General features: G+C 52.7%; 4 protein-coding genes across 4 annotated transcripts; 3 read left to right on the forward strand and 1 right to left on the reverse strand.

Annotated features, from left to right (window-relative positions):
- Positions 1 to 152: 152 nt before the first annotated feature.
- Positions 153 to 7,488, reverse strand: PV07_07389 (uncharacterized protein). Its single transcript, XM_016394463.1, has one exon. It carries the CDS (start codon positions 7,261 to 7,263, stop codon positions 337 to 339), a length of 6,927 nt encoding a protein of 2,308 aa, XP_016247882.1. The 5' UTR covers positions 7,264 to 7,488; the 3' UTR covers positions 153 to 336.
- A 161-nt stretch (positions 7,489 to 7,649) lies between these two features.
- PV07_07390 (uncharacterized protein) lies at positions 7,650 to 9,169 on the forward strand. Its single transcript, XM_016394464.1, has 2 exons — positions 7,650 to 8,175; positions 8,407 to 9,169. Exons 1-2 carry the CDS (start codon positions 7,723 to 7,725, stop codon positions 8,995 to 8,997), a joined length of 1,044 nt encoding a protein of 347 aa, XP_016247883.1. The 5' UTR covers positions 7,650 to 7,722; the 3' UTR covers positions 8,998 to 9,169.
- A 1,782-nt stretch (positions 9,170 to 10,951) lies between these two features.
- Positions 10,952 to 11,667, forward strand: PV07_07391 (uncharacterized protein). The gene is made up of 2 exons (XM_016394465.1): positions 10,952 to 11,524; positions 11,578 to 11,667. The coding sequence occupies exon 1, from the start codon at positions 11,067 to 11,069 to the stop codon at positions 11,511 to 11,513; it is 447 nt and encodes a 148-aa protein (XP_016247884.1). The 5' UTR covers positions 10,952 to 11,066; the 3' UTR covers positions 11,514 to 11,524; positions 11,578 to 11,667.
- A 1,034-nt stretch (positions 11,668 to 12,701) lies between these two features.
- On the forward strand, positions 12,702 to 13,694 carry PV07_07392 (uncharacterized protein; the record flags this gene model as incomplete). The annotated part of the gene is made up of 1 exon (XM_016394466.1): positions 12,702 to 13,694. The coding sequence occupies one exon, from the start codon at positions 12,702 to 12,704 to the stop codon at positions 13,368 to 13,370; it is 669 nt and encodes a 222-aa protein (XP_016247885.1). The 3' UTR covers positions 13,371 to 13,694.
- Between the last annotated feature and the right edge of the window lie 108 nt (positions 13,695 to 13,802).

Genomic DNA, 13,802 nt, shown 5'->3' on the forward strand with positions numbered 1-13,802 from the left:
TACCTAAGAGAAAGCCTCGTCTGATCTCACACTTGTCGTCGGTTCTACCAAACTATATATAGCCACGATAATGTCTTCACATGCAGATGCTAAGCATTGATCTGTTTAGTCTTGATACTGTCAATCCTTCGAGCAGACAAGAAATCTTCCGGAGCGGTACTAACACATTTTGAATTGGGGAAAATAACTAAGCTGGCCTCCTGATAAAGGCACAAGTTGACTGTTGGCTGCTCGCGTCCATCATATTCAATACTTTCACATTCACCCAGCTTGCCATCCAGACGTTTGGCATGACCATAGAAATTTCAGTCAGTCGCCCACACCATTTCATATTCTTCAAGGCCCACGTCGGACCCGCTTACTTTCACTTGCAACTCTTGAGCCTCCTCTGCTTCCACCACTTCCATGACTAGGGGGTCCATAGTTGCTCGGTTCGTCCCCTCGACCATGTTTCCTCGACGACGGGGTATCGTCTCTCGAAGGAGCAGATCTTGAATACCCTGTTCTCCGATCGTCGGCTTCGCTCGGGTGATTGTCTCTCCTGCTCGCTCTATCATCCCGCCTCAAAGCATCACTCGGCCCGTATCGATCTTCTTTTCCGTCACGGCCATTGCGCTCGCTCCGATGTTCTCTATCTCCACGTGATTCGTCATGCCGACTTGAATGCCGAGATGGCCTCCTCTCGGAACCTCGCTCTTCGGTGAGTTCGCTTCTGCGGTCCCTGCTACCATCGTGTCGTGATGAAGGTGGTCTGGCGCCTACCGGCACTTCGTTAGGGTTTGAGGAGGCAAACAAATCACGCGGTGGGTATCCGTTGGGACTTTGACCGTGGCTTGTTGGAGGAGGACCACCCGGCGGCGGGGGTGGCGGTGGAGGGGGCATATGCGGACCAAAGCTCGAACCGCTCTGCCTCATACTACCTCGTCCACGAATCGAAGTGCCGGCCTGAGCAAGGGTATTGTTGACAGCGGCAAGTGGGTTACGATTGTTCCGTCCCCCACGCATGTTCCCGTCCCCAGCCAGTGGGCCGGATGGCGGACCTCTACTTGTCGGGGACGGCCCAGACGGAGCTCCAGGAGGTGCACTTCCTCTGGGACCTGCCGGAGGCTGAGTCTGCGGCGGAGGTTGTGTGGCCTGGCTTGAGCGCGGTGTTTCCGAGGCTGCTGAATCGATCTGGCCCAGGCGAGAGGGATGAACACCTGCTGCATCAGCCGCAGGCGTTGATGGTGTAGATGAAGGCTCGGCGTAGGAACCAGTTCGTCCATGTCGTCTCGAAGGTCCGGTTGGAGTTGGTCGATCAGCATTCGCTGGTGGCGGCACTTGTGTATTGAGTGGAGGAGCTCTCATCCTCGATCCTCCCCCTGACGGCGGTTGACTACGAGGACCAGACGGTACGTCAGATTCTTGGCCACGATCCGGGGTCTGCGAGATCGCTGGTTGTTGCGGCAACTCCTGCTCGAGCCTGCCGTGCTGCATGTCAACGGGCGGGGCTTGTCTAAGGTCTCGCGTCTCTCTCTTGTACGAACTTGGAGCACTAGAACGAGAAGGCATTGCACCTGACTCCAAGGACGAAGGTGTATAAGGTGAGTGTCGCGCGGAGGGAGTTTCTGGCCTAGGTCGATCATCCGCATCGCGACGGGGGTATGCCCGTCGGTCGTCTTCTCTTCGTGGAGAGTTCGGCCGTGATGACCTTGATGGTTTGTCTTGCGCCTGAGCCCTCGATCCCGGAAGTGATCTTCGGTCACTTCCACTTTCCCCCATGAACGAAGCACGCGCTGGATTGACGACCGGTTGGGGAGGCTCCGTGAGATTCTCTTTCTTCTGAGGTTGCGAGTCTGGTCTGGATGGTTCTAGAGCTGGAGGGGGTCTTGATCTTGGGGCTGGCTCACGAACTTCCCGCTCACGTTCCGCCGGAGGAGGGCGAATGGGTGGACGATCTCTCTCATGCGCAGGAGGTCGGTCATATGGGGCTCTTCTGTCGTGGTCTCGACCATACCCACGCTCCTCACGCGTGCCATGGGCAGTGCCATCGGGGCGTTCATATCTACGGGAATGCCGGTCATAGTCATCGTAGCCTGGATCCGGTCGGTCGGGTCGGTCTGGCCGGTCTGGCCCTCGATAGCCTAGCCTTCCATCTCGACTGCTTCGAATGTCAGGTGGCATTCTCGGAGCGTCGACTTCCAGTCGACTGGACAAACGCGGGCTGTCGCGATGACCGTTTCGAGAATCCACTGGCTCTGGACGGTTCGGTAGGTTGGCAGGAGGCCGTGACGGAGGGGTAAGTCGTCGAGGAAGTTCATGCGGTTTGGACGTTTCCGTGCGAGGGAGCCTTGACTCTCGTTTTGCACTTGCCAGAGGCTCGGTGGCTTGTCGAGTTGGTGTCGAAGCGCCATTAGCGTTCCCTGGTCTGGAACTTGTTCTAGGAGCCGGTGTAGGAGTCCCGCTAGTGGGTGGCGGTTTCGCAGACTTGCTAGACGCCTCTTCGCCATCCTTCTTCTCGGGGACATCTTTGCCCTCTGGCTTCGATGGTGCATCTGTCATTTCCGCGTCTTTAACTTCAGCATCTCCCTCCTTCTTGGTTGTCACCACACTTGCGGCCGGAGATTCTTGGGATGAAGAAATCTTCGGTTGAGAATGATCACGCTCAGGCTCGCCGCTCTTTTCTGGTCCTTTGCGGAAAGTTTCTAGCCCCACCCACAGCTTCTCCCGTCTGTGCAAAGCGCCCAGAAGGGCCTGAGACGAGACTTTGAGATCTTCTTTATCGGATTCGCGGAGTTTATCGACTGCCTTCTGCAATCCTGTACCGTGCCAATTGACCGCCGGGTAGACCCCTGAGATCGCACGTAGGACAGAAATCGCGTTTCGGACGTGCATGTATTCTGGGGACGTCAAACACCTCTGAAGCGCCGTGTGCAGATTGCCATGCCATTTGTAAAGCACTCTTTGGAAACTTTCGAAATCCAGTAGGGCAACGACTTTCCCGGCTTCAACCTTCATGGCAAACCCGGGTAGGTTTTTCTTAATTCCCCAGCCTTCACGTTCGTAGGTTGCTTTAGACCCATGCCATCGAGCAAGATCCTTCAGCACCTCATTCAGAAATTTCCCAAGATTATCGGCTTCTTTAGAGGTGCACATGAATATGAGCGAGATAAGTCGGGACGGCTTGAAGAACAGATCGTAAAAGCCAAGCGTTCTGAAATTCGGCGTTCCGGCCCCATGGAGAAATTTGACAAATTTGAAGCAGAAGTAGGCATCCAGTGGGGAGGACAGCATCCTAGGGAGAAAGCAGTGCTCAATAAGGGTGGTGTTCAATGCCTTGTCCATCCTGGCCTTTCCGAGGAACCACTGTTCTTTTTCGCGCTGTAGCCGGGCTTTGCTCTCCGCAAAAGCTTTCAGATGTTCTTTATTTTCCGCAAGCAGCTTATCGATGAGCTCCTGTATCTCCCTCTTCGCGAGCTCTTTCTTCTTTGCCCCAGAGACACTGACATCTGTTCGGTCTGCAGAAATCGCAGCAATCTTTTTATGCTGTCTGGAGAGTTCGTCTTCGTACGATTTGCCAGGGATGGTGATGTCGTATAATGATAATTGCCAGAATGTCGCGTAGAATCCAGTTCCGATGATGTCCACAATCTCCTCGGGGAGGTGTGGCTGGATGGAAGTCATGAGATCCTTCATCACGGGATGCCAGCAATCATCTGTTGCTGCATCCAATGGGCCAGGGGTCTTGCTGGCGTCGAGGTCAAGCGTCGGACCCATTGTGTCGCTTGCAGCAGGAGAATCGTTCATCAGGTTTTCTGTCTCGACAGCCTCGCCATCCTCTTCTGAGCTGGCATTTATTTGGTCTGACATTTCGACGTCTCCATTGACCTCCTTAACTTCCTCCGCTCGCTGATCTTTTGCATTTTCTTTGTCGTACTCTTGAATTTGCCTGGCGATGAGCGGCCGGCTGATCCAGAATGCGATTTCAGGGCGAATCTCATAGTCAATGAGCAGACTCACTACATCAGGAATTGTGGCCCGAAACTCTTCTGGTGTGAGGTTTGTTCTCAGCAGGTCAAGATACTGCACCATCACTCGATGGACCTCGTCGTATGTGTTGCCAATTGCTTTAAGAGGCACCTGCCCTTCTTCAAAGACACAAGCTTGTCGCTGCTGCGCCATGGATATCAAAAACTTCGCGGCCAGACCTGTGTCTTGAAGCGACTTCATCAGTCTCTCAGAGGTCTTCTTCGAGTCATGCCGTCGATCAAGTAACTGAAGGATAGTTTGGGACTGTAAGAGTGGCCCTCCCCCCATTGCTTGTAACTGTGCATCATTGTAACTCGTGTCGGTTGCAATTCCAGCCATGGAAAGTACAATCTGTTCTAGCATCTTGAGGTCCATTGTGTTGCCATGCTCAAGTTGACCGGCAACATATTGGAGAATTGGGCCAGGCTTCATCATGCCGTATCGCTTATAAATCTTGCCGGCAAACACTGCGAGCGCTGAAAGCCAACGACTCGCGAAGATGCCGCCCTCCTGAGTACGGTTTCTTCCAGTCCTTGCCATTGAGCTTACAATGGCCCAAGTTAGAACATCATACCCAAGATCGGTGAAATATCGTGCGCCTTCGACGAAGACCTCTGCGATGCTGTCGTATACTTCGATTTGAGTGAGCGCAGTGGTGATCACGATATGTGGGTTGGCAAATGCGATTTTGGCCAACGCTCGCGCCATTGGCCGTACATTGGTGTTGGATATACGTTTGAGGATATCCTTTGTCTCGGCCCTAGCCTGATCGAATGCTGATTTGACGTCGGGATTGCGAGAGGTTCTTCCGGTGGACCATTCGAGATACATCAAATAGCGGACATTCACGGGGAAAACGCTGAGGAGCTCAAAAACTTCGTTGACCGCGCCGGCGTTCGATTTGGTCAAGCTTAGCGATGGCAGAAGGGTACGTTTGACCAGATCCAACCATCGCGATCGGTTGGACTCGCTTTTGTCGACCTGTAGGTTGTGCTTTCCGATTCGGGCAATCTTGAGGAGAAGGCCCGGATCTTGTCCGATCTTGACACCAACGAGGGGCAGTAGAGTATCGCATAGTGTAAAGACATCTTCGACATTTTGACAGACTGGAATATTGTCGTTCCATTCATCCCAGTAAAATCGATAATCAGTGCCGTCGGGACTATCGTTTTTGTCTAGCTGGGCCCATCGGAGGACCTTTCTCTCGGTTGTTTCGACGACTTTGACCTGTCCTTTTGCGACGCCGGGTACATCGGTTTCGTAACTCGGTTCCAGGCTCCGAAGACTTGGACGGTCCTGCAGAGGTTGTACTTCCCCGTATACTTTGCTCAAAGAGTGATGTAGGATACGATAGACATATTCTGGAAGATCGGGAATTAGGGCCATCAACCAAGGGAAGCGGCCGAGAATGAAGAGGGCTTCCGGAAGCGCGCCAATGGCAAGTAAGCTCTTGAGTAATAAGACTTTCTGGTCCGCAGGCTCATTCTCCTTCGAAACTAGCTTTTCAGCCTCTGGTTCTTTAGATGGGGTGTTGGCCCTTGTGGTTGACTCTTTCAGTCGGGGTGGCGCAGGTAAGGTGTCGTCTATTAGCGCTCCAGCTGCCGTGAGCGCGTTCCTGGCACCTGCTCCAGGCCTGGCAGCCCTTTCTCGCTCTTGTTTTTCTCGTGTCTTTTGGTCTTTGAGTTCGTCCATCGCATCGTCCGTCCTCCAGATATGTGGGTATAGATCCTTAAGCGAGACAAATCCGATTTTGATGAGGAGAGCTGAAAGGTAGATGAGGTTGTCTGGTAGGACATCTGTTTCATCCCGTGCCGGCGACGATGAATAGAAACGGAGTTTAAATCCCAGAAGCTGTGCTGCGTCGCGATTTCCCAAAGGCGGCAGGGTGCCAGTCTCTCGAATCCACTGTGCGAGCAAATCGTCCCCTGATGATGAAGCTCGTTCGAGGATCTCTTGTGGCACTTGTGATCTTCCAAGGAGATAGAAAGCTTCGAGGCCTCGCTCCCGAGCCATGGGCCAAAAGGCCTCGTCGCGGGCCCGAGTCTCGTCTGCGACAATCTGCTTTTGCTCCTCTGTGAGGTGCCAATCAGGAGAGCCGGGAAAGGCCCACTTCGGAAGCCCTGTCAGAGTTAGGGTCTTCTTGACTGAGGTCGACGACCGAGGCCACCATGGACTCGCGCGAAGGAATTTGACGAAGAATCGACACTGTTTGACCAGAACCGCACTAAAGACGTCGAGAACAACATCCAAACTTCGGCCCACGTCCAAGTCAAATGCACCGATCATAGCCTTAACCTTTTCAACAGTGTCCTCGACAATTTCTGCAGTCGGTGCCTCGCTACTGCTGGTAGTGAACAGCTCGGTCATCAACTTCGCGAAGCCTTCAGACTCTTCCCGCATAAGGTTGAAATTCGCTTGTCTGTAGAGAAGATTTGTCTGCTTTCTGATACCCATACGATTGAAGGTATTCCTGATCAGATCCAATTTTTCAAGCAAAGGCGCGTCCAGCTCATGTCGTAGTAAATCGTGAGGTATTCCGGTCGAAAGGACAAATGCGGAGAGGCGATCAAGCGGTATTAGGGGATTGCTTTCGAAGACGATGGATATGGAATCTAGGAGGGCGGCTTGTAAGGTTGTGGGATGTGGTATCGGCCGATGGTCTTCATCTGGAATCTCGCTCTCCAGCATTTGTTTAACCAGGTCGCCTGCTTCTGATGGACCAAGCTTGCCAAACACAACGGCCTGCACAAGTTCTTGCATCAATGCGTTCAGTTGTGTCCCCTCCTCTTCCTGCATACCTTGCAGGGCCTGCCGCAAGACATCTTCCCTGCCCCCAGTCTGCCATTTCTCACAAACTGCGTTTGTCAAGTAGGTGTAATTGTAGGGCTGAGGTTCCGGTGGAGGACTGGATAAGACAGAGATGTTGGGAGGGTTTTGCTGAGCTGTAGACATGGTGCCGTTTGTTGTGGTGGACTCGCGATCCGCTAACAGTGCCTTCGTCGCGGTAGGAGGCCTATCTCCTTGAGGGTGGACTGGGCTGGACGCAGAATTACCGCCTCGACCTCCTCTGCTTGATCGCCGACCACCTCTTCCACGCAGTTGGCTATATTCACGATCATTTCCTGACGTGTGATACGGCGTCGACTGGGCAAGACTGAGATTTCCCGGTCGATGAGGTGAAGGACGAGACTGCGGGTGATCATCCGAGTATGTACGCTCCGGTCGCTTTCTCTTAGCGCCAACCGGCAGGGGCATCACGTCCAGTCGTCAACAACTGCGGCCCCAGCAAGGCTGTCTTCGAGAAGGCTGTCCTCGTGGTTTTCATGAGGGAGACTGCGACATCCGGCTGAAAGAGGGCGATCAGCTTTGATTCGACGAGCAGGGTTGGACAGCTTAGTCTTCGTGCATGAGCGCAAAGTCAGCAATCTGGAGGGGGTTTGCAAAGAGGGACTGTCGTATCGAGGAGTGAGGAGGTGATGGCTGTTTTGCCTTTGATGCGTCAAAAGAGGGACAGTACAAAAGAAATCCATTTGTGGAAAGGCGTGATATTACGGTGAATCTTTTAGACACGCGCTGGTTACTTGTCAACGTCACGGGCCCTGACGACAGAGGCACTCCCAAGAGCAGCCCAGTAGGAATCACTACAAAACCTGACTCGAATTCTTCTCCCCCTCTTGCAATGAATCTCCTTCCATCCCTATGCACCCGTAAACCATGGCGCCGAAGATCTTTCTGACAGGGACCACCGGGTACATTGGTGGCGATAGCCTCTACCTCATTTCACAAAAACACTCGGAATGGGAACTTACATGCCTGGTACGGAACAGCGACAAAGGCGCCAAAATTGCTACTGTGTATCCCAGAGTGAGACTGGTCTACGGAGACCTCGATGCCGTGGACCTGATAGAGGAGGAAGCTGCCAACACGGACATTGTCTATCATTTCGCCAACTGCGACCACGAGCCGTCAGCGCGCGGCATTGCGAAAGGACTCGCACGGAGAAATCGTGACGGCCCCGGGTTCTGGATACATACATCTGGGACACTAATACTAGGTTGGGAAACAATTGATCTTGCCGATTTTGGCAATAAACTAGACAAGGTGTATGACGACTGGGATAATGTGGGTGAATTGATATCTCAACCTGACCATGCTGCTCACAGGAATGTAAGTACTCTGCGAACTCACCCTTTTTATAACCTATGTCGGAGGAAATCATGGCTGTAGGCTAGCCGTGGCATTCACTTGTGGTCTTCTTGACTTCCCCATAAAGTCGCCAATGTTCATGGGGGAATACATTCACTTGTTCTACAAAGCGAACACTTCTCCACGGTCATCTGTACTCCTGCGCTTGATACTTTTGCTCATTACTGATGCAACCTTCGCCAATGATTGCAGGTCGACAAGATTGTTTTGGCGGCCTCATCGGACAAGGTGAAGACGGCAATTGTTTGTCCTCCAACGATATGGGGTCGGGGTCGGGGCCCAGACAACACGCGATCCGCCCAGCTGTATATGGCGACGGCGAGCTTTTTAAAGCACCAGAAGGCCTTCAAAGTGGGAAAGGGAGAAAATATCTGGCACGAAGTCCACGTCTGTGACTTGTCTAACCTGTACCTTCTCATCGGCGAGGCTGCCGTCAATGGCGGCTCCCCGGCGACATGGAATGATCTCGGCTATTATCTGGCCGAGAATGGCCCCTTCGTGTGGGGGGATGTTCTCCAAGAGATCGCAAACGTCGCACATAAGAAAGGGCTCCTGCCAGATGCAACTGTGGAAAGCCTGAGTCCGATGGAAGCTGAAAGACTTTTCCCACATGCAAGGTTGATGATCGGGACCAACTCAAGGGGGATGTCCATTCGAGGAAAGAAACTGCTGGGATGGAGACCTACTATGCATGGAATTATGGACGAGATTCCTGAATGCGTGGAAGGCGAAGCCCAACTCCTCGGACTGATCAAACGTCATGCCGCGAAAGTTGCAGAATAGCCTGGCGCAGCGAGGCAGAATCAGAGTGGTTCAAGTTGTTTTGTTCTATACACCCAATGCTGCCGTGGTCGTTAGAGGAGACGGGCGCGCTGTGAGGGACAAAGTGTAGCAGGCCGACGACCTCAAAGCGTCGTCGAGAAAATGAAATATGTGACCGATCCGGTCAAGGTGCATTCTGCCCATTTCCAGACAAATCAGCCATGGCGTCGAACAATTATCTGCATTGGGAAAGCTCAATAGTCGCGCATTGCTCTGCCTCCATTCTCCGCCGTCATCCAACAAAGAGATTGACAAAGCCTCAGGAACCATCTGGAGGCGAAGCTGGAGTAGCAATACTGCAAGAGACTCAGCCTCAGTCGTTATCATAAGCACAGGCCGAATGCTACCTGATGTCTGTTCCCTTGACACCTCCGCACCCATGGTGGCTCGTAAATTTGCCTCGATTAGGACTATCGCGTCGAATGCATGCATCTGGCCGCCAACCTCCGCATCAAGGGCCTCATTCGTTCGATACGGCGGTCAGGCTTCCCCGACAGCCCAACGTCGAATCGACTTCCACAATCGGCAATCAGCAATCTTATTGTGTCTTGTACCTTCTCTCGGCTGGCACCATCACAAGTCACTAACTCGCTAACTACATACTGATTTCTGTCTAGGGCGTTCCTTGGGGTCTCCATTGCGCGCACTGCCCTTGCTAGACGCCCTGTCTGCCTCGTCATCCACGAGGGGGGTCATGAGATGATATGGAGGGCGATGTTGTATAAGAGTCATGGCACAGGACAATTCCTCGTGTTTCACCAAGCAGCGATTTCGCAGTTTGAAGCCCAATATATTACATACCACGCAGTACAGGAGTCCAACTTGAAGAACCTTTTTTCCATTTCAAGCGCAGTCGAGCACCGCATCATCCATCATCATCCCGGAACACCTGAGAAAAAAATGTGCCTTTCAGGGTTTTTCCTGATCCGAAGACTGTTAAGAAGCCGGAATTCAGACGAACGCAACGACAGAGTGGTCTCTTACGACAATCAGGCGACGTGGCAGCAGGGACAAACCCAACCGAGCTATGGAGACAGCGGCCGAAGTCCTGGCTCCGGGAACAGAGAAGGGCGACAATAAGGATGGCATTCTGGCATTAGTCTGTATGAACCAACAACCAGCTATAACTTGTCAGAGACACTAACCGATACCTGGCAGATAGACCTTCAGAGAACCACGACACGGTCGCCGTCAAGACGAGATATGGGTTCCGAAGTGTGTAATCCTGAAAAAGTCTCCACGGATTAGGAAATATAGACATACCAGTCAAGACTTGGTCATGATATTCAGTGCACATCTGTTTGGTTCCACACATTCGGGGAAACGATTTTTTGGAGGATCGATTCATAGCGCGTGAATGCGCCATTGAGCCTCTGTATCAGTCTCCTGCTTTGGTCGTTGAACATCCAGCGGTAAGCTGTCAAAGGCTTCGTGATGCATCCACCCACAGGCACAGCAATGGACACCGGCAGGCCATTTCCAGCCATTTGCTCATCTACCTCCTGTTTGAGAACTTCTCAACCCTCCAAGTCAAGTTCATACAGTTGTTGGGGAGTATATTGGTGGGAGTATCTTGCTTCCCGCAGACTCGTCTTTGTAGTAGAGTCTTGCCATTTAATGTCTTCGAAGCCCAGCTCCAGCGCCATGCTTCGGCGACGAGCTCACAATCCCGGTATATAACCTCGTGGTGCGGCTGTGAAGATGTATTTAACTCCATTCATATGGCCGTGTCTGGCAGACCCGCGGAAGACACCAATCTGCGGAGTGGGTGCTCTGTAAAGGCCAAAAATGCAGGGTCCTGAACTCGCTGAGTCCTGACATGTCGAAAAGCGGAACCACTCCAAGTTTGCTATGTAAGGCGAAACCATCGAAATTTCAATTTCCCTTCTTTTATTGCTCCGTATTTTCTGCTCATCACTAACTCAGCGAGCCAGCGAGCCAGTAACACATGTTGTGAACCCTTTGGCCGTCTCTTGTAACATATCTAGGTATCTTGGTTCTTCTGGCACCCATTGGGTTGCCCCTCCAGCATGATCAAAGGGAGCTGCGCTTGCGGGCGCATCCAATATGAGACTCAAGCTCAGCCCCTCGCCCTGACGGCCTGTCACTGTGTCACTTGCCAGCGCGTATCTGGTGGACCGTATCTGGGCTTCGTGGGCATTCCCGCTTCAGCGGTGGAATGGAAACAGCAGCCGGATATCTGGATTGCGAGCGACATTGCTGAGCGTGGCCACTGCAAGTCCTGTGGCTCTGCAGTTTTTATGCGGTACTTCTTCGAGGCAGACCGCACTGCGGTGACTCTAGGGACAGTGGTAGAGGCCGAGCCCGCGCTGCCACCCTTGGGGGCGCACATCTTTCTCAAGGACAAAGCACAGTATCTCGTTCTCGCGGATGACGGGGCCAAACGATATGATGAGTTTTCGGAAGAGTTTCACAACAGGATCGAACAATGGAGAGCCCGTCAGCAGGAGAGGTAGAGGGCGAGATTGTAAGAACGAACCTGCAGAAAGTCCCTCTTTGACTGCGGCTAAATCGTCCCAGAAATGAAGCGAAGGAAGAGGCAGATGGGAGCAAACGAAGCAGACAACAACGACAAAGCGAATCAAGCAGACCAGTGAATTCTGCCTCACCAGCTTGAAGATGAAATGTTTCTCCTGTCTTCACCATCTTGCACCCCTTCTCATGCGCGCCATCTGCACCACCTTCCTTCTCGCTGCATCCGTCTCTTTCCCCCTTCCTTCAGATCCTCATCATTGCTCCCATCTCGGGCGACCATGTCATCACAACCGCCCCCATCTTCGTCTTCAAAAGTGCCTCCAGGCGCTCCCACTGAGCCAAAGTCGTTTCGTTTCACAAGCGTGGCCTCTCGCTCACGGCTGCATCCCAGCTCCAATTGTTGGAGTCGCGCGCCTTCCCCTTCGTTGCCTCGTCATAGCAGCAGCCCCCTCGTCCACAGTCCCCTGCAGCAATCGTTCCCAGCTTATCCAGACCCTTCAAAATCAGCGCCTAATTCTCCAGGAAACGCAAGCATGCAGGAGACGCCTTCTCGTCGCTCTCGTCCCAGTGAGCAGGGTGTTCGCCTACGAGGAGAATCCCGTTCATCATCTGTCCCTATCGTCATACGAATTCAACAAGACTTAGAAACCGAAGGAGAAGGTCCGACTCGACGCTCAATGCAATCCCGCACCCGACCTAGCTCGCGAGCGAGTTCATCCTTGCCCTCACCAGGAGACAGCCGAGACAGCCACAACCGTCGCTCCGTAAAACATCTCACTTGCTTCTGGTGGTGGGAGAAAGGAGAATGCAAATACTCGGAAGAAGATTGTTGTACGTTAATCCCACCAGGTTGAAAGGCGTTAGGGAGCTTGCCAACGCAGCGTTTTGATGCTAATATTGAATCAGTATACGCACACCACGACACGGGCCATTACACAGCTGCACCTCGCCAGGTGGTTCCAGGGGAACCGGCCAAAGCAGGGAGATCTCTAGAGCGCGCATTGAATAAGCTGGCTATTACAAATCGCTCTACTGCTTCGGTGTCGTCTCTAGCTGGTGCCAATGTTAACAACACTCAATGTGAGAGTATCGGCAGTGGCAGCAATGCAGTCTCCAGGCCTGTTACACCGCTCGTTAATCACAGCCGCGCCAGCAGCCCTTCTCCTCGTATGAGCACGGACCTTGGTTATGCCAGCCACCTCCAAACCGACAATGAGTTCCTCCGCAGCCTCGTCCAGCAAACGCAACGAGAGAAGCGTGCTCTGATCGACACAATTGAGACTCTCCAATCAGAAAAATCCCAGTTGAATACGCAAATCGAAAATATGGGCCAGGAGCGCAATGCACTACTCACAGAGCGGGACATATTGCATGCTACGATCAAGAAGTTGCAATTCCCTACAGGGGCCAATCCCTATGTTCAGGCGCATGGTCACATTGGATCAATGAGATCTCCAAGTGCAACCACCTTTCCAAGCAACAATCCCTGGGGTGCAATTGGGACTGGGAGCCGAGGAAATAGCACCAGTCCAAACGGTACTCCTGTTGACAGTCCTGCCATGCAACCACGCAGCTTCAGTTTCGCAGCCCTTGGCGCTGTCGGTGCTGTGGGCAGCATACCCGCTCATCTCGCCTGTGGCACGGCGCGGACAAGCATTAAAGTTTCTTCTGATTCAACCTTTGACTCCAGTGTGCCAACTCATGGATCCCTCAATGGAAATGGTGTCGAGGGTGCAAACATAAAGGCAGATACGCAACTCGATGATACTCTTGTCTCAAGTAACGTTGAGGGAGAGAGACTCAAGAACCTGCTGAGCGGCTTAGGACCGACCTTCTAAACCGCCAATTTCAGCCAAGATATTGCGATACGAAATGACTTGCGTTGCCCGAACACCAGTCTTCAGAGGGATCATTTCCTCTAATAGATGCCTTCCGAAATCGACTACATGTGGCACGGCGCTGTTGAAGGCTCCATGACCTCTACATCAAAAGACCTGGATACGTCGGAAATAACAATATGTCCTGAGGCGACATGGTATGTGAGAAGCATCGAGACACCTGGATCAACAACATGTGCAGTACAATACGAAAATCGGCCTTATCAGGCACCCCGCCTTAATCTTTAATGTGTCCGAGTTTTATCACAAACGTCAGCGATATTCAACCCAGCAAAAGGGTCGATTGTGTCAAAATGTCCCCCGGGTTGAGATGCTACGGAGCGCGGGGACGGGCTTGCGGGAGGAGGATGAGACAGATATTGGGATCAAAGT

This window comes from Cladophialophora immunda, assembly GCF_000835495.1.
Source record: "Cladophialophora immunda strain CBS 83496 unplaced genomic scaffold supercont1.4, whole genome shotgun sequence".
Taxonomy (NCBI): Eukaryota; Fungi; Ascomycota; class Eurotiomycetes; order Chaetothyriales; family Herpotrichiellaceae; genus Cladophialophora; species Cladophialophora immunda.

Bases quoted from the DNA above. Each gene is read 5' to 3' on its own strand.
- PV07_07390 (XM_016394464.1), top strand. From the start codon at position 7,723: ATGGCGCCGAAGATCTTTCTGACAGGGACCACCGGGTACATTGGTGGC. The intron at 8,176-8,406 runs GTAAGTACTCTG...CAATGATTGCAG, and splicing joins ACCATGCTGCTCACAGGAAT to GTCGACAAGATTGTTTTGGC.
- PV07_07389 (XM_016394463.1), bottom strand. From the start codon at position 7,263: ATGCCCCTGCCGGTTGGCGCTAAGAGAAAGCGACCGGAGCGTACATAC.
- PV07_07391 (XM_016394465.1), top strand. From the start codon at position 11,067: ATGATCAAAGGGAGCTGCGCTTGCGGGCGCATCCAATATGAGACTCAA.